Below are 20559 nucleotides of genomic sequence, written 5' to 3' on the forward strand. Positions count from 1 at the left end.
GTGTCCGAACGCAAACTTATCGCTGACGGGTGTTCAGACATGGACATTATATGCCGTGCTTTGAAACACTTATAGTTCATCAACGTGACAGAAATGGCTCTCAGGAAATGGCTAGTACATGTTGTTGACAGACATTTGTATATAGTTTTTTTCTCCTACTGACCAAATATCATGCCATATACTGCCGGACTGTCTCAGAGATGTTCATTGTCTGTGGTTGGTTGTCAGAAATGTTGCCGTCGTCTATTGTTTTTGGTTTGGAATTCCTTCAATTGAATGCATTGTCAATCGCACTATCAAAACATTCGGAAAACGGTTTACAATAGCTTTTGCGGATGACCCTCTCTCCTATTGCCGACACATTTGTACTGTTTATAACATATTAAGTCTGCAAACATTTTTTTCTTGTAGTCTGCTTGTGTCGCTTGAACACTTGAAACGCAGTCGTAAAACCTTTTTTGAATCGTCTAGTGGCTGGTTGTGCTCAATCTTCCTATTCCCTTGGGTTTATACAACTTTCAACAAATACAGAAACATGGCAACCGAATGTATATATATATCGCAATTTACAATGTCGACACTTCGTACCTCTTTTAACATGTTTCTTTAGTACATTGTCTGCACATACACGAGTGAGATCATTTGTCTTTTCTTTTGCCCAGTGACACAAAGAAAGTTAGATATGTTTGTCCAGCACATACCTGAATAGGAACATTTGTCTTGTTATTGTAATTTGTGCCTTTCTTGTTACTCGGCAACTCGTAGAAAACCGTTGAGACGATCGGCGAATTCCTCCTTTGATATGGTTGTCAAATAGTTCAAAGTCATTGCAATCGAGAAACAATACACCTGGAGAATATTCACCTAAGTGTTGATGGCAATTTTAGGTATTATCGAACGTGCTAGTTTCCATTATTCCTCTAATCGCCATCGTGCACCTAGAAAAACGCTTTGAGCTCAGCATAATTAACGCTCCTCCAGAGAACAGCAACGGATTTGTCTAGAATAAGTTTGCTGCATCCATTGCAATATTAAGAACAATTTTATTCTCTCAATTTGTTAACGTTTTTAGGTTATTACCGCCTTATATTGCAAAGCTATTGACCTTGATGACGTACTTTCTCCCAAACGAAGAAGACTGTTGGTTCTATCCACCAACAGGGATAATCACGGTCCTTAAAGTTTGAAAATCCTGCTCTCTTATTGGCACTCAGCTTAAAATGAATAGACCTGTTGTCTCCCACTGAAATATCATAAGAGGCGACTAATGTGGAGCACCCTGCTGAATTGAGAGTGGGGTTTTTCTTGTCTTCTATTAAAGGAACATGGATTAAACTAAAAATGCCCGGCTGTATGCGACTGCCTGAGTATCGGAACATGTCGAAACAATAAGGATACTTTCCGTTTTCCTGTATTCTTTTCCTTCTTTTTCTTCTTCGATAAACATTCTCCTTCCGGTAGTGTCTCCCTTGGAACTCGTCCTTATATGACCCTGACTGTTTGTTGCGAAGACGTTAAATCCCCGAAAACTAAACAAATAAGTTTGGGTGGCCTAATCACATGTGGGTTTTCGAATCAGGGCATAACCATTCCAAAAATTACAATAGTTTTAATCATTTACTCGTTGAGATAAGGCCGATAGATATTCGGAAAATCAAAAATAGTTTGTTTAATACCCACAAAAAGTAAATCATACAAAACAGGGTACCACATTTGGCTGTAACCCTGCTTTATCACTATTGTACAATATGCAATGCATGTGATAAAATGCAGTTGTGTTATTTTCATAACATTCACCAGTTACATGATGAAACTAGATGTATTATTATTGTCAGACAAACCATTTTTTTTTTAAACTTACTTTCGCTATAAAGAAACATTTACAATTATTGTAATAGGAATGTATCTACGTAACCATAAACTAAGGTTCACTAGGTTCACTCTTTATATTCTAAATAAGTTAAATGCCAGGTAAGTATATTCCCGAACCACGTTCTTCATCTACGCAAAAAAGTCCCTATATTATGATGGCATAGAATTTAAAGTGCGTTTAGTGTTAGTTTATTTTCATTCTATCATTTACATACGAAATGTGCTTTTGGTTTTTAATGAATTCCATATCCATTCGCCCGACTTATTTAACGACTTTACAAAAGTGCATCTTGTAAATCCATCTAAATGATCATATAAAGACAGAATGTTGATAGACTCATGCTGCCCAATGTTATGCTTGAGATATGAAAGGATATACATTTTCAATTACGAAAATTATTTTTCACTCTGGCTATCCTCTGTATTGGTTTGTAATGACAATAAGGAGAGAGACTGAATGATTGAACTGTGATTTCAAGTCTTGGTATGTGTGGTTACGTAACGGGTCTGAGCAGTGAGCGGTTTGACAGTGATAAACGGTAAGGTAAACGCTCCCACTGTCTTGTATGCATTACAAAATAGTTCGTGAGCGACAACTTACCCTTAACAAATGGTCTGAAATACCACGATGCTGGGAACATAGCCTCATTTCTGTCGTAGCAAAGTCGGCCGGAACACGTAATTTATCATTAACCATAGTTTACATTAGATTCAGCCTCATGCTCGTAAGAGTAGTCAAAATAGCAGTATTACGCCAACCATGTGGATATCATGTACATCACAATCTATCATAACGTTAAGCTGTATAGATAGAAAAGATGCATGTGAAACATGCGTGCTTTGTTTCCCTTCGAGTAAACGGTACAAACGACAAAAGTGTATTACCATTTTCACAATAAAGAAATACAGAATAAAGAAACTTGGCCTAGAATTCCGAAAATTGAGTTTTAACGCGGATGATCGATGATCTATGATTAAAATCCACGCAAGTAACTGGGTAGACCAGTCACACATCTACAGAAAGTTCCGGAGAGACAGTACACCAACATTCCATGAAGATAAATGAAACAACGTGGATATTATACCTTATGAATTAATATGTCTAGGTCTCAAATTGCATATTTATGTTACAAATTGGAAACGTGATTACGCTCCGCGTGTTACGGTAAAGTGACCTGGTAGTCGGGTAATAGACGTGGAACCATTATCGTCAGTAATGTCAATTTGTAATATTTGACATTCTACGCCTTCGTCCTGTTTACTCTGTACAAGTACGCAGGGAATACTTTCTGATGTATAACGTGCATAACAGATAAAGCCCCCGGTTGGATGTAGGTGTATACCACAGTGTGATACACAAAGGAAAAAAGTAGATCTCGAATCCGATACAGTGTACAATGGAAGACAACAATGGAGGAAGTAAAACGTCTGATTATTGAACGCAAAGCATCTGCATTATCCAACGTGCTTTGGAATAACACAATGCCCAATCAATACCATTATGTGTTGAATTATTTGACGTCGGGGCTGTAAGGAATGTCCAACTGGTCAGTTACCATACTTTGGCAATATACCCGCACTGTCCCGAGGGAATGCTGGGAAGAGTCCCCGTTCTACCAGCTGGTGCACGTAACAGACATCCATTCAATACATATACGTGTAAACGACGGTCAGCCATATAGGTCAGCGTGTTAGAAATCCTCGAAGTCGAATCTGAATCACGTCTGCAGGGTGTCCTGTCTATGTCGTATTAAACATAATAATTCACCTTCAACATGTACACCAGGATCAGTGGCATTATATGACATCCCGATGATATGCGTGGCGTTTGCTTACAGCATCTCGTCCAAAAATAGGGTTAAACTTGAGAAGAAACAACGGTGGACAGAGTAAAACATAACACTCGGAAACAATTAATGTATTGAAACCAAGAATACTAACCCCAGGGTAACTGTAAGGTGTCCCTTAAGTGATCAATCATCCTCGGACTATGTCTGTAGGAGTTTGCTGTTTCAAATACGTAGATCCTTACTAAAAGGTCAGGGGGAAAATGCGCGAACCCCTGTAGTATGCCTAGATAAAATATGAACACCATTTTGGTTTTCCAATACAAAACTAAACAAAATTTCTGTTATGTGAGGATAAAATGTACAAACCCTACTAGTACATGTATGCCATGGCAAAATGTACAAACCCTGCTGGTTTGTCAGGATAAAATATACAATCATTGTGCTATGTAAGGATAAAAAATCAAATTCTGCGTATATTTCAGAATAAAAAGTACCTCTAGTATATCAGATAAATTTGCAAACTATTCTGTTATGTCAAGACAAAATATACCAACCCTCCTCGTACGCTAAGACAAAATATACCAACCGATCTCGTATTTCAAGATAACTATACTGTACCTAACCTCTTGTCAAGACAAAAATACATAATAATGTACCAACCCTTCTGGTAGGTCAAAAATTATAAACCAACCCACCTGTTATATCAAGACAAAATAACCAATCCACCCTTGTATGTGATGTTTCTGGACAAATGCACATATACAAACCCTTGTATCATCTCAGCACGGCATACAGTTGATGGCACACGATGATATTTATTGTAATATAGAGAAACAAAACAAATTGATTGGAACCTACACACCACATACAAATCTGTAACTTAGTTGTAGCGCAATATTGCTACACCATGTTATTTGATGGTTCGGCAATAAAGGGACAAATTGTTACAGAAATTGGCAAATAAAAGTACATGTAACCAGTCCACGTGACCAGTACACGTAAGCGGTACGTGGTAGGCGTGTCTGGACGACGTGGTTCTACCTCATGTTATTAACCTACTGTTTTATCACCGAACATCCTCTTTGCAAACACCTTTTAATACAAGAGTGCATTGGCCACTTATCAAAACAGCAAGTCTGTCCATAGAGTACATGTACCGTATATAGGTAAAGACAATTAAAGGAATATCGAGCTCAATTTCTCTTTTTTTGCGGTCCTTATTTTTTGCAAATTAGCGAGAATGGTCAATTTCGCGGGTTTGATTCTTGCGGATTTTAGATCTATAGTTGATATCCAATAATGTGCTACGATAAAGACGTATTTAATTGCTATTAACATCGCCTGCTGTGTTTTCACAAAAAAGATGATCTCGCAAAACAAAATCAACTTTTACAGTAAATGCTTTGAAATAGGTTCAGATTAAGACGTTAGTTACACATTGCAACATACACCATATTGATGCTTAATAAGCAATTCAAGTAGATTTGTCGGTTAAGCTGTTTGAGGAAGTGCTCTTTCGCAGAACTGATATTTTGATTAGATCTTTCACCTTTAAAATTTCATTTGGATTTCTAACATTAACCTCCTTTTAAGCGCTTTTATTTTTTAACATCCTGACGCTTTATTTTCGGCGTCGCTCCCAAGGTAGCCGTCATCAAATAACCTTAGCTATGGCAAAGACATTAAACACCGAAGAAACAAGGAGATATAAATTAATTAAAGGAGGCCTACACGTTTTATTTGATACATTTATAAGAATTCGTATTGTTTAAGGAAAGTTGTTTTTTTTGGCCATATTTTCACCACAGACTACCCCAGGAATCAACAATATGTTTTACCCTTTATAAGAGTACTACACAATTGCATCCAAGGCCAGGCAGCAAATCAGATCTTACTTTCAAATATACCTGAAAACCTCCGTTTTAACATTCTCAAACCCTCTAGACCTCTCTGCCGACTAGGGGTGGAAGCTTCGTAATTTAACTTACAGTTGCACAGACACGAGAATCTTCATCCAAACTAGTTGTTACCGAAATGTCTCCGAAAGCAATTTTCCATGACAATGTTGTTGTGCATTGAGATTAGTCGTAACATTGTTACGGTATAATTGAGTACAATGCATATGAGAAATCACTAGCATTCAAGATATGGCTCGCAGATGAATGGGATATGTAATTATGGTTTCCTCGTCAAACGTGTAGACAATTTCTGTAATTTAGAGTCATAGGCAAGACATATCACATTGCCATCTGGAAATTGTATTATCAATTATACATAACGACTAGCGTTAAGGTGGTCATTTATAAAACGACTGTGTCCCGAAAATCTCGTATAGAGAGACCACCAGCGATCACTCCTCATAGTTACACGTATGTGTGTGCGGTAAAATAGAAATGTTTATAAATACCACAGCTTCAACAAAATGTTTAATTGTTCAAATTTAATTCAATGTGCATGGCATGTACTGTATATGCATCGCATTGGGATAAATAGTATCTCATCAAAACACACAAGGACACAGTCGTGGCTCAAACTCAAAACACAATAACATAATTGTAACTCAATTCAATACACAAGGACACAGTTTAGCGCAAACTCAATACAATAAATCAGTTGTAACTCAATTTAACACACAATGACACAATTGTAACTCAATTCAATACACAAGGACACAGTATAGCGCAAACTCAATACAATAAATCAGTTGTAACTCAATTCAACATACACTGACATAATTGTAATTCTCAATTCAATACACAAGGACACAGTATAGCGCAAACTCAATTCAACACACAATGACACAATTGTTACTCAATTCAACACAACATGACACAATTGTAGCTCAATTCAACGCATAATGACACACCTGCAACTCAATCAAACTCACAAGATCAAAGTTGTATCTTAAACTCGACACATAATACAACATGAAATGTCGCAATAGGCTCTTGGCTAACGCACAAATTGACACACTTGTTATTCAACTCGATATCAAATGGTTCACTCTTACTCACCTCAGCACAAATTAACGAACTTGTTGCTCGAAATTAACATAGGCAGACATACATGTAACAGAACTCAACATACATTTATACAACTGTTACTCATCTACACACCCAATATTATAATTGCAACGTATAAGAAGCGTTATACTTCAAACAAAATGAGCTTACGAATACCCGGGTTCACCACTTGATATCCGGACATGTATACAGCATCATACTTTACACAGCAACGTAAAGTCAATTTAGCGTAATGGTGAAGGACAAAGTAGATTTAATAATGAACTCAGTAAGTATATAGATAGTCTTCATGTTTGATTGCAACTCGGGATTGATCTTGTAAATGTGGTGTTATTGATCGTATAATAGGACGGGATTAATATCACGACCACCTCACCTTTCCTGCTTTCACACAGATGTTTGTGTAGGCTGTTATTCGCTAAGGCTGTTCATATCCTGGAGTGGAATAAAGAGCAACGGAACGGTTGGATCCCATAACATATAATAGTTGCTCGTTCGATAAACAGAGAGAGATGTACACATAATCGACACACAAGGACCAGATCAAGTCCAGTAGAAGGCGATCCGATTAAAGAGACACCAAAACAAAAGACATCATGAGTCCCATAAAAACAGACGTAAATCCATGTACTCTGAAGGCTAGGTGTTTCCCGATCCCCCCTTAATCTCAATAAAACCAAACTTATTTTATCTTTTATAGATTGTTTAGAGTAAAAATCGAAGAGAAATCCATTACATACAAACTGTTGAATTGATCAATTACATGTACATATGTAAAACTTTCACAAAGTAAACAGCTTTGTTAAATGTACATGTAACACATTTGCAACTTGTTATTTCTATGATTGTTTGAGTAAAAATATCTTGTACATGTGACCTCTTTTTCCACACAGTGTTGTTGAGTGTTAATATTATCTTGGAAAATCTTGGTATAACGTGAGTAAAAGTCCTGTGGATAATGACAAATTTCGCTAATGCAAATTATTCGGGTTGTTTTAAACAATTGCTTACACTTTGTATGGCGTATATGAATCAATCATCATAAACAGACAAGCCGCACTGTATGAGTGTGTACCCCTGACCAAAACATAATATTTGGTTCTAAATAGTTAAGCATGAGCTGTTTTGGATACACTATGGTTTACATCCCCCGAAAAGCTTACATGTATCTCGTTTCTTTGTAACTAATTATGGAATTATGGAAGTATCGCCGACTTATCTTTTATCTTTATATACCATTACCCTAATAAAGCTTCAACTATTGATAGACAGGAAATGCTGCCTTGTCATGACATGTTCCTGAAGGATGTCGGATGTACTTAAGCAAATGGACTGTACATTTGGGAAACAGAGATTTAATAAAACGAGTATAATACAATAATGGAGAGGATAGGTACATTACCCTGTAAATGTGTACATGCAGCTGTTTTGTAAATCGGGACAGATAATTTAAATGTATAATTAATTTGTTTTTGCTAGATACATATATGTTATTGAGATTAACAGATATATGGATAGTGTAATGCTGGGTAGAGAAGTTATAGATGTATATCTATATCTTGTTAATGCTGGATTAGTTATTTAGCTGTATATATAGTCTAATGCTGGAGAACTAATGAAGCTGTTTATATATATATATATTAATGTTTAAGAGGTAATGTAGCTGTATATACATTCTAATGTAATGCTTTGGAGGTAATGTAGCTGTATTTACATTCTAATGTAATGTTTGGGAGGTAATGTAGCAGTATATACATTCTAATGTAATGTGTTGGAGGTAATGTAGCTGTATATACATTCTAATGTCATGCTTGGGTGGTAATGTAGCTGTATATACATTCTAATGTAATGCTTTGGAGGTAATGTAGCTGTATATACATTCTAATGTATTGCTTTGGAGGTAATGTAGCTGTATTTACATTCTAATGTAATGTTTGGGAGGTAATGTACCAGTATATACATTCTAATGTAATGTGTTGGAGGTAACGTAGCTGTATATACATTCTAATGTCATGCTTGGGTCGTAATGTAGCTGTATATACATTCTAATGTAATGTTTGGGAGGTAATGTAGCAGTATATACATTCTAATGTAATGTGTGGGAGGTAATGTAGCTGTATATACATTCTAATGTAATGCTTTGGAGGTAATATAGCTGTATATACATTCTAATGTCACGCTTGGGTGGTAATGTAGCTGTATGTACATTCTAATGTAATGCTTAGGAGGTAATGTAGCTGTTTAATCATTATAATGTAATGCTTCGGAGATGATGTAGCTGTATATACATTATAATGTAATGCTTGGGAGGTAATGTAGCTGTATATACATTCTCATGTAATGCTTGGAAGGTATTGTAGCTGTATACACATTATAATGGAATGCTTGAGAGGTAATGTAGCTGTATAAACATTCTAGTGTAATGCTAGGGAGGTAATGTAGCTGTATACACATTCTTGTCTAATTCTTGGGAGGTAATGTAATTGTATATACATTATAATGTAATGCTTGAGAGGTAATGTAGTTGTATATACATTATAATGTAATGATTGGGAGGTAATGTAAATGTACATTCAACATAATGTAATGCTTTGGAGGTAATGTAATTGTATATACATTATAATGTAATGCTTGAGAGGTAATGTAGTTGTATATACATTATAATGTAATGATTGGGAGGTAATGTAAATGTACATTCAACATAATGTAATGCTTTGGAGGTAATGTAGCTGTATATACATTATAATGTAATGCTTGGGAGGTAATGTAGCTGTATATACATTCTCATGTAATGCTTGGAAGGTATTGTAGCTGTATACACATTATAATGGAATGCTTGAGAGGTAATGTAGCTGTATACACATTCTAGTGTAATGCTAGGGAGGTAATGTAGCTGTATACACATTCTTGTCTAATTCTTGGGAGGTAATGTAATTGTATATACATTATAATGTAATGCTTGAGAGGTAATGTAGCTGTATACACATTCTAGTGTAATGCTAGGGAGGTATTGTAGCTGTATACATATTCTTGTATAATGCTTGGGAGGTAATGTAATTGTATATACATTATAATGTAATGCTTGAGAGGTAATGTAGTTGTATATACATTATAATGTAATGATTGGGAGGTAATGTAAATGTACATTCATCATAATGTAATGCTTTGGAGGTAATGTAATTGTATATACATTATAATGTAATGCTTGAGAGGTAATGTAGCTGTATACACATTCTAGTGTAATGCTAGGGAGGTAATGTAGCTGTATATACATTCTAATGTTATGCTTGGGAGGTAATGTAGCTGTATATACATTCTCATGTAATGCTTGGAAGGTATTGTAGCTGTATACACATTATAATGGAATGCTTGAGAGGTAATGTAGCTGTATAAACATTCTAGTGTAATGCTAGGGAGGTAATGTAGCTGTATGCACATTCTTGTCTAATGCTTGGGAGGTAATGTAGTTGTATATACAGTATAATGTAATGCTTGGGAGGTATTGTAGCTGTATAAACATTACATTGTAATGATGTAGAGGTAACGTAGCTGTATATACATTCCTGTCTAATGCTTGGGAGGTAATGTAATTGTATATACATTATAATGTAATGCTTGAGAGGTAATGTAGTTGTATATACATTATAATGTAATGATTGGGAGGTAATGTAAATGTACATTCAACATAATGTAATGCTTTGGAGGTAATGTAGCTGTATATACATTATAATGTAATGCTTGGGAGGTAATGTAGCTGTATATACATTCAAGTGTAATGCTGGAGAGGTAATGTAGCTCTACATACATTATAGTGTAATGCTTGGGAGGTAATGTAGCTCTACATACATTATACTGTTATGCTTGAGAGGTAATGTAGCTGAAAACACATTATAATGCAATGCTTTGAAGGTAATGTAGGTGTATATACATTCTAATGTAATGCTTGAGAGGTAATGTAGCTGTATATACATTATAATGTAATGCTTGGGAGGTAATGTAGCTGAAAACACATTATAATGCAATGCTTTGAAGGTAATGTAGGTGTGTATACATTCTAATGTAATGCTTGGGAGGGAATGTAGCTGTATATACATTATAATGTAATGCTTGAGAGGTAATGTAATTTTATATACATTATAATGTAATGCTTGAGAGGTAATGTAATTTTATATACATTATAATGTAATGCTTGAGAGGTAATGTAATTGTATATACATTATAATGTAATGCTTGAGAGGTAATGTAATTTTATATACATTATAATGTAATGCTTGAGAGGTAATGTAATTTTATATACATTATAATGTAATGCTTGAGAGGTAATGTAATTTTATATACATTATAATGTAATGCTTGAGAGGTAATGTAATTGTATATACATTATAATGTAATGCTTGAGAGGTAATGTAATTTTATATACATTATAATGTAATGCTTGAGAGGTAATGTAGTTGTATATACATTATAATGTAATGATTGGGAGGTAATGTAAATGTACATTCATCATAATGTAATGCTTTGGAGCTAATGTAATTGTATATACATTATAATGTAATGCTTGGGAGGTAATGTAGCTGAAAACACATTATAATGCAATGCTTTGAAGGTAATGTAGGTTTATATACATTCTAATGTAATGCTTGGGAGGAAATGTAGCTGTATATACATTCAAGTGTAATGCTGCAGAGGTAATGTAGCTCTACATACATTATAGTGTAATGCTTGGGAGGTAATGTAGCTGAAAACACATTATAATGCAATGCTTTGAAGGTAATGTAGGTGTATATACATTCTAATGTAATGCTTGGGAGGTAATGTAGCTGTATATACATTATAATGTTATGCTTTGAAGGTAATGGAGTTGTATAAACATTACATTGTAATGCTGAAGAGGTAACGTAGCTGTATATACATTTTTGTGTAATGCTGGAGAGGTTATGTAGCTGAGGATACATTCTAACGTAATGCTTGGGAGGTAATGTAGTTGTATATACAGTATAATGTAATGCTTGGGAGGTATTGTAGCTGTATATACATTACATTGTAATGCTGTAGAGGTAACGTAGCTGTATATACATTCTTGTGTAATGCTGGAGAGGTAATGTAGCTGAGGATCCATTCTAACGTAATGCTTGGGAGGTCATGTAGTTGTATAGACATTATAATGTAATGCTTGGGAGGTAATGTAAATGTACATACATTGTAATGTAATGCTCGGGAGGTTATGTAGGTGTATATACATTCTTATGTAATGCTCGGGAGGTAATGTAGTTGTATATAGATTCTAATGTAATGATTGAGAGGTAATGTAGCTGTATTTAAATGCTAATGTAATGCTCGAGAGGTAATATAGCTGTATATACATTATTAATACTGGAGAGGTAAAGTACCTTGATTATGCATTTGAAATGGTGATACCGTTAAAGGGGTAATGCAGCTGTATAAATATATATATTCCATTACCGAAGAGGTATTGTAGCTATATATATATATATGTATGCTAATGCTAGAGAGGTAATATAACTGTATATATTTTTTTAATGCTGTAGGGTTTATTAAGCTGTATAATTTTTTTCAAAGCTGGGGAGATGTAGCTCTATACAAATATTGCAATGATAGAGAATCAATGCAGAAATACACATATCTTGTAATATGTAATGTTTATGTATAAATATATTGTGATACTTGGGAGGTAATGTAGCTGTATATACATTTTAATGTAATGCTTTGGAAGTAACGAAACTGTATATACATTCTAATGTAATACGTTGGAGGTAATGTAGCTGTATATATATGTGCTTATGCTAGAAAGGTAACGTAGCTGTATATATGTTTTAATGCTGGAGGAGTTATTAAGCTGTATATACATTTTCAATGCTGGGGAGGTGGTGTACAAATATTTCAATGATAGAGAATCAATGCAGAAGTACACATATCTTGTAATATGTAGTGTTTATGCATAAACATATTGTGATGCTAGTGAGGTAATGGAGCAGTATACATATATTGTGATGCTGCAGATAATGTTAAGATATACCTATATACTGTGAAGCTGTATACATACACCGCAAAGGGCCCTGCATTTGGATCTGTTGTGGGGCAATACATACAAAACTATATATGATATGAAGTTGCATCGATTTTCTTATCGTTTGTTGAATTCACAAACCCAGTTTGATAGTCGTAGTAATATGATATAAACCGTATACATTTACCGATAATGCAATCGACTGCCACTTTATATACACAGCAAATAGGTCTAGTTTAATAAAATGGCTCATCATTGACGAATCTGATGGCAAATCAAATAACGTTTACAAATCCGAATGAGAGTTCTGTTGTATGAAACGAAAAAGCGTTAAAAGCCTATTAAACAGTATTGGACTGTGATTGATCAACACATTGCGGTTATAGTCAATCAGCAAACAGAGACGGTGTGTACGAATAAAACACAGAGGAATGTAACAACATTGTCGAGCTATCTGTTAAGGCCTCCGACAGCAGATACATCCTCCGGTAAACAAATATACGTGTTCATCAACGTAAAAGGTTTGATTATGAAATGCATTACTCTGTCTATTTTTGTCGGTGTAATGGTAAACAGTTAAATGGACGGAGGGCTAAACGTTGTGTGATTATCATAACCGTATTCACCAAAAGTCTCCACAGGCCAACCGACTGATCCGGTTCGGTTGCATAAATATGCCGTCTTTTGTCGAATTATGTAATGTTGCATGTGCGTTAGGCACACTTGAATGAGCCATATTCAGCATAAATGCTGTATACAGGGAAGTTTCGCCTTTTGAAGTTAAAACCCGGTTACAGTATATCGTAGATTTGCCCTCACATAAATTTGGTATTTGTATTATTTTGTTTACAAATGTTAAACATAAAGATTAATTCGTCTTCATGACGGAGGACATTAAACTACAGCGAGAGTGTCCTCGTACACAGTGGTTTATATATATGCTAATACACAGAAATGACCTAGTTTGTTTTTCGCACAAATAAAAATTTCATTATAATTGCTCAGACGTTTTGATGTGTCAAGAAACTTTGGAATTGGTTATCTTGATTGCGCCGATTTTTATTGTATGTAAAACACAATATCATCAAAATTCTAGATCTGATAATAAAGCTTCGTGTTGAACGGAATGTCGTCATAATACTGCTGTTATACACAATGTATTTGAGGTTTAGCCAGCTTTATATTGTCGGTAATATCCTGTTTTTGGACGGGACTTGGAACCTCTCTCACAACGTCTCTGGTTTCTAATCATAGCTCCTATATGTAATATGTGTGTATTTGCATTTAACCTATGGTTTCATATTGTCGTTTCAGACTAGAGACAGACGACATGAAGGGCACAACAACAGTTCGGCAAATAACAGCCGAATAATATTTTATGGAATTATTCGCATTGAAGTTGTGTGAGGAAATGAGTTAAGTCATCGCACGATTTCTGAATAGACAGTTCCAGTCATCGCTTCATTGTGTCGGTACACCTTTGTTCACTGTCAACATGTCTCGGTATAGTTGTTACACCTATGAAAAAATTGTCTGTGGTTCCCGATAATAAGTTTCCAGAAACGTGAGTTAAGTTATTTTGGTACCTCAATATTTAAGCATTATTTATTTTCCTGGTTCTCTCTTGGCGATCAGTCGACCTTATTATCAGCTTTGCAGTGCCCAAGGTTTACAAATTAAGAGAAAGTCAACCTCGTCACGTCAGCGCCAGCGCCGGGTGCTCGGGCAATAATTCAAACATAACCAGTGATCACAACAACACAGCGAGAAGAGGCAAGGAATATTCGTCGAGAGCTGTCAGTGGTAAATGTTGATTTGCTATTTGGTGTGGGTAGAAAAGATGTGGACGTTACATTGCCGCCGTGGATGGCACACAGTACATGTAAACGCGGTAATGGATCTTATTTGTCAACCATAAGGCTCTTCTGTGACACGTGGAACTACTACTGTCAAATCTATATAACCATGAAAAGCTCTCTTTGTTGGATCTACTGGATTATCAAGTGGTCCTCCATACTCCTTGTCGTTCCGTTTTCTCAAGGTAAGTACTATTTCTATTAAAATGAATTTGTCTTACTTTTTTAATCCAAGACATCCATCGTAAAAGTACGTATATATTCATTAATGCAATAATACATTTTTGTTAATCATTAACAGTCACAATATCGTCACTTTTACTGGACGTCTGATGTGAGGACTACACTAAGTGAAAACTAAGTTTCTAGAATACCTTTAATACATACATGCATGTTAGAGATTTTTATATCGGTAATATTTCCATTTTCTCTGCTTACTGATTTACATGATGAATATGTACGAAATTCAGCAGATCGTTGACGGGGCGTTCTGTTTAAAACAATGCCATAACTTTGCACACACAATGTACTGCGAACTACTGTCTCAATTATAACGATAATAGTATGATAAGTTGCCTTTGCGAGTTGCACATTCATATACTGCCGTTTGTCTTCGAGCAATTATTTATTTAGTTCTGTGTTATGACTATAACATCATCTCATGGTAAGACCGTTGATTACATATGAAATTGCGTCCGCACAAATGGGTACCGTGACTATCATCGAACTCCCATCACAGTGCTCTTCGACGTGCCTGGTCTGTGACTGGCATATTGGCACTGGACCTGACGAAAATTTGGGTGTGAAGATATATTTTTTTAATGCCATATTGGCGACAGCTCAGCTATATCCTAATTTGAATAAAGAAATACTTTATTGTTAATGATGACAGTAATTGAAAATACTTTCGAATAAAACCAACTTCTTTAAATCATCAACTGCGCTATAAGATACTATTTTATTATTAGAATTTACCATCTCCCGAGTGTGTGATATATAAACGTAAACCGAAATCTTTGCATATGCCTTAGTTAAGATGAAGCGTATTGACATCATCTTTTAGAAAATCGAAATTTTGAGAGCGCATCTAAATCTCCGAATAGGGAAACGCACAGCATGCATTAATCTAAATTAACGAATGTATTTGTCATGCGAGAGTTAAGCTCTTCGCGTTTCTTGTGATCCCGTTAAACTAACTCCAAGGGAAGTATGTACTAAAATGACAATGCTGATTTGGAGACTTGGTGCCGACTGGTTATATATATGTGCAGGGAAACTTTTTGTAAGGCAGATTAGGACCGACTTCATGCTCTATCGTACATATAAGTGGACGTCAATCAGCGGTTAACATTTCCCAATGTCATTACGTATACGGATGTAGAAACGAAACATAAGGTCACATTATACTGGCAAATGCACGCATATTGTATATGGGGCTGTACCGATGTATGTATTTGAACACTGGAACACTATTTACAGCTAGCGGTAATTGGGCGCGTTGTGAATGCAGTAAAGTGCGAACACACATGGGTGTGTATCCTCCAACTACACCATACATCGTTAAACGTAATATACACACGGTTATCGGAATGTGATACCAATCGTTACATTTTTGAAAACTCCTTGATAGTTTGTATAGCCGTAAGTAAGATTTGTTTGTTTGTTTGTTTGATTTTGTTTAACGTCCTATTAACAGCTAAGGTCATTTAAGGACGGCCTTCCCTGTGTGCAAGATGCATGCGTGTAGTGTATGTGTGTGTATTTTGGGAGGCTGCGATATGTTTGTCGAAATCACATTCAAATTTCATATAAAGAACACTTATTCAATTTTGATGAATTGAAATATGAACGGAAGATAAATTTGTCCTTGCGTCATTGATTTGTGTGACACGTGACAAGTAATCTGGAAGACAATGAACATAGTTTTTTGAACGCAATAGCATATTTAATGCGTTCTTTGAACTCAATCCGTCTGGCCAAGTCACACTAAGGGCGATGCTAACTTTAATTGCACATTTGAAACATTTGAAAGTATGAAACTGTTTTATCATGTCAACCAAAGCTAACAATATTATGCATTTGCTTCTATTTCGATGAATGAAATAACCTTTAAGCACATATAACTTCCGGTATATGATATACTATTCAGGAAGTAGAACTTCCGGGATGCTTAGTCTAGTCCTAGGATGGTCACATCTTCTCTTGTGGCCGCCGGCTTAAATCCGAATGCAAAAACTGTAGTTTATCACTAAGCTAACTTGATGTGCATTTTTCTTTTTGAAACGTACTTGTCCACATGTATCCCTCAAATACTTGAACGTACGAAAAACACAGACTCCTCGCGTCGGATTCTTTTCGTGACATTTTCTTAGATTAATGATTAAACATCTAGTAAACTGTGTTTAAACATGATTACACAAATTTCATGATTGTTGACTATCATTTGCGTAGCACGTTGTTTAGGAATGTAACCGCATCCGCAGCGTAAGCAATTCATGCCTGAATTGCTACTAGATAGTCGATATATATAGTCTGGACTGATATAACGACAATGGAAATTCTTCAGTGTAATCTAACTCGTAATTCCTGCTAAAAACAAAGAAACGATTGACATAATTTCCTTTAAAAAAGCGGAAATGATACCAAATATTAGAGGAGACTAGACATCGCCTTAACTATCGATGTTATTTTAGGTCAAATTCAAGTAATCGCACGCTTTTGAAAAGAGAACAATGTACGTGAACAGGAGACCAACAGATCACTCACGAACACAATCAAATACAGTGACATTCAAACTGAACAAAAGAAATCGAATATTTCCGAATGATATCAAAATGACGTGCATTGCATTCACCATTATACAAGTAATTGGTCTATCGTAAAATACTTCAGTTTCTAGTTTCGATACATACGTTATCGATATCTGTGTCTATGTTTAGCATGGTGAATGATTTGTTAGCTATATTTTAGATTTTGATGACCCACAAAATTGACGTGATTTTTGACGGATGGCGTTATAAAAGGATGACACATGTGAGACATATTCCCTAAACACTTCATGTTGTCTTGGATGCAATTCATCGCAGTGCGACGTAAACCATTAGTCAGGCATTACAAAATAATATTGATAATAATAAGACTTTCATTTTGATTTTGGCGTCTTCTAGGTTACTTTAGTTTGGGGGGGGGGGGTCTGCTTATATAGTGCAGTGCTGAAATATGCCTAAAGAATCTTAAGTGTATTAACTTGTTAATATATGTTGACATCTTTAACATATACTCAATTTTATGATCGATTTGTTACACTTGTACATGCATCACACGTTTAATAGAAATTGGCTCACCGTATATGCTCACATTTGAAATAATGCCTTGACAAAGGATGCCACAATGTCTTAATGTTGTTCCTTAAATATAGATTAGCGTTGAGATTCTCTGTAATATTATATTTTCGATATCCAAAGCTTTTACATTGTGATGAAGGCATTTAGAATATTCCGAAAAGGAAAATAACAAAACAGTTTGCCATATGAATTGTAATAATTAAAAACAAATTTAATGAACGAAGAATTTCCCAAGCAAGGAATGACTTTTGAAAAGTTTTAACACATGACGAAAAAGATAATACACAAATATTGTCTATCCTCTTTCAAATTATAAACTTTGTAAATATGTTCATTCCGCACATATTTGTACATTTGATGGAGCAAATTTACATTTTTACATGAGCGGTCGAGTTTGGCTAGTTGATTTCCAAGCCCCTTCTGCTACCTGTTTTACCATCAAAGCAGCAAATGACATTGCGGCTATCCTATCATTCTCACTTAACCTTTGAAAACATGGTCATAGTTGAGCAACGACGTTTAAACGTTTGAAATGTTTGAGGTTTTGAAATGAAAATACTTATTTTTATTTCGCTGGTGAAAACGTGAAACTTGAATTGCGCATAATACAAACAAAAGAATTGTAGTTGGTTTACTGACACATTACATATATAGTTGTTAACAATATATGTTAAAATTATTTCAAAAATGCCAAACCACATCGGAGGTCGTTATACTACCTTCCATAAATAAAAACAATTTACTTTGTTGTCGAACGTTCAACAGGTTTTGGGTGTTGGGTATGTTGTTTGGTGTTTGCTTTTACCAGCACAATACTATTTCAATTAACGCCTTACGTATGACCGGCAAATATCTCAAAGCAATTTATACTTTCTGAAAATATAGGATTTCGCTTTACAAAGCAATGATGATGAAAACACATCATCTTGTACAGATTTGTCTTATTTTGTAGATTTTTTTTTCTGTTTTCAATATTGAAAGCAAAATCCATTCAGCTACATGCAAAACGAATACAATGCATTTTAAAGCGGAATAAAAGGCCAGGGACTTTGAATGCCAAGTATTGCTCTAGGAATTGAGTCAACTTTCACATGTCTTAACAGTTGGAACATTCGAAATGTCACCTTGCCGAGTATTGGTGGTAACATTACTCTTCTGGGAAACTCGAGCTCTAATTACAAAATGGGCGTTGAAAAAACTGTCAAACTTGATTACAATAAAAGCAACATAGGTACGGCTTCCTTCAAAAACCCGCATTTTCGCCCCATGCAACCACCATGCCTATTAAAAGATTTTTGAATCACCTGGGAATACTTCAATTTCAGCACGACATTGTCCCAGTGTTTGCGAGACCTGTTTTTGAATTGAATTTCCACAGTCTCTTTGGGCTGATAGTTTTGACTGAAAAGCCGGTGATAACATTTGTGGTAATTACCGTAGTAAATTTCTATTCACGCCATGACAAATCTAAATTTGGTTGGCAATTTGCATGCCTAATGGCAGTAATGACAGAGGCGGTGCGGTCACCGAGAAGGTTAATCGCAAGTAAAATTAGCCACAAATAGGAACAAGAAGGCCCCAGGCGTTCATGACAACAGTTAAATCCTCAAAAGATGCTACACAATTTAATTTGTTGTAGTTTTGGAAACTTTGGCCACTGGCAACGATCAAGGGTTAAATGTATTACCTCAAAACACCTGCATAGTGATTGGTCAAACTATAATTACCAATCAATGCATAAATGTTATCAGACATGGATGTTTATATGAGCGTTGAGTTATCCATGCTTGTCTTCTGATCAATGCAATTTCGGTTCTTAAAGTAGATAACGTGTGAATAAATTAAATACGCATACATAACATTAAGCATTAATTGAAAATATTTAGAAATACTGGGATGACAATGTTATAATTAGTTCTTCAAAAACTAACTAGATACCCGGATAGCCGTATCTCCATGAAGCATAGAGACGTATTTGTTCTCATGGTTCCTTTCAATAGCATGTGTAATGTATTAGTCCCTCTGTGGACAGTATACGTTTTGCAAGTTTGGTTAGTGAAGAAGATTATTACTTGATTATCTATGCATCCTTACCAACAGTATTCCGACATTAGGTGAATGATAGATATAGTTCGAGCTTAAATAACTGCTTTCTTATTGTTTATCATATTCAAACTAAGAAACTGTATAGATCTTAAAACCTGCAGGGTTAATATTGCGATTTTATCCTTGAACAGATCCAACGCATTTAAATGTTTCGAAACATATCTCAATTACAAAAATCTAATCGTTTTTATTAAACATTAAGCCATTTTTGTATGCTCGCTTTTTGCCAGTTCCTGATAAAGCGAAAATATTGCATCCCTGAAATATCAACTAGGACACAGATAGTAGTTCGTGACATACATTGCACTCCAAACCATTTCGCTTACAACCTACATATATTTACACCTTGCTCGGATGAGATTACACACTTCAGTTAACACTTTACTCAGACTGCGTCTGTAGGCAACACAACTGAAAACGGTTATTATACATGTACAATAAACATATGAAATTGTACCTTGACGTTATTTACGTTCATTGTATGTGACCTAAAATCGATGACTTTTACACTTTGCTCACTCAGTCTCATCTCCTTTATCA

The 20559-nt window shown here is 35.3% G+C and overlaps 1 protein-coding gene across 2 annotated transcripts in view; it reads left to right on the forward strand.

Moving 5' to 3' along the window:
• Positions 1 to 20559, forward strand: part of LOC110445429 — a 176327-nt gene that overhangs the window by 21170 nt on the left and 134598 nt on the right. For both annotated transcript variants that reach the window (XM_021490054.1, XM_021490055.1), the window contains exon 2: positions 14028 to 14754. In XM_021490054.1, the coding sequence (XP_021345729.1) occupies positions 14580 to 14754 (175 nt within the window). In that variant the 5' untranslated portion in view covers positions 14028 to 14579. The remainder of the gene's footprint in view (positions 1 to 14027; positions 14755 to 20559) is intronic.

Source organism: Mizuhopecten yessoensis, unplaced genomic scaffold (genome assembly GCF_002113885.1).
Source record: "Mizuhopecten yessoensis strain PY_sf001 unplaced genomic scaffold, ASM211388v2 scaffold2303, whole genome shotgun sequence".
In the NCBI taxonomy this organism is placed as follows: domain Eukaryota; kingdom Metazoa; phylum Mollusca; class Bivalvia; order Pectinida; family Pectinidae; genus Mizuhopecten; species Mizuhopecten yessoensis.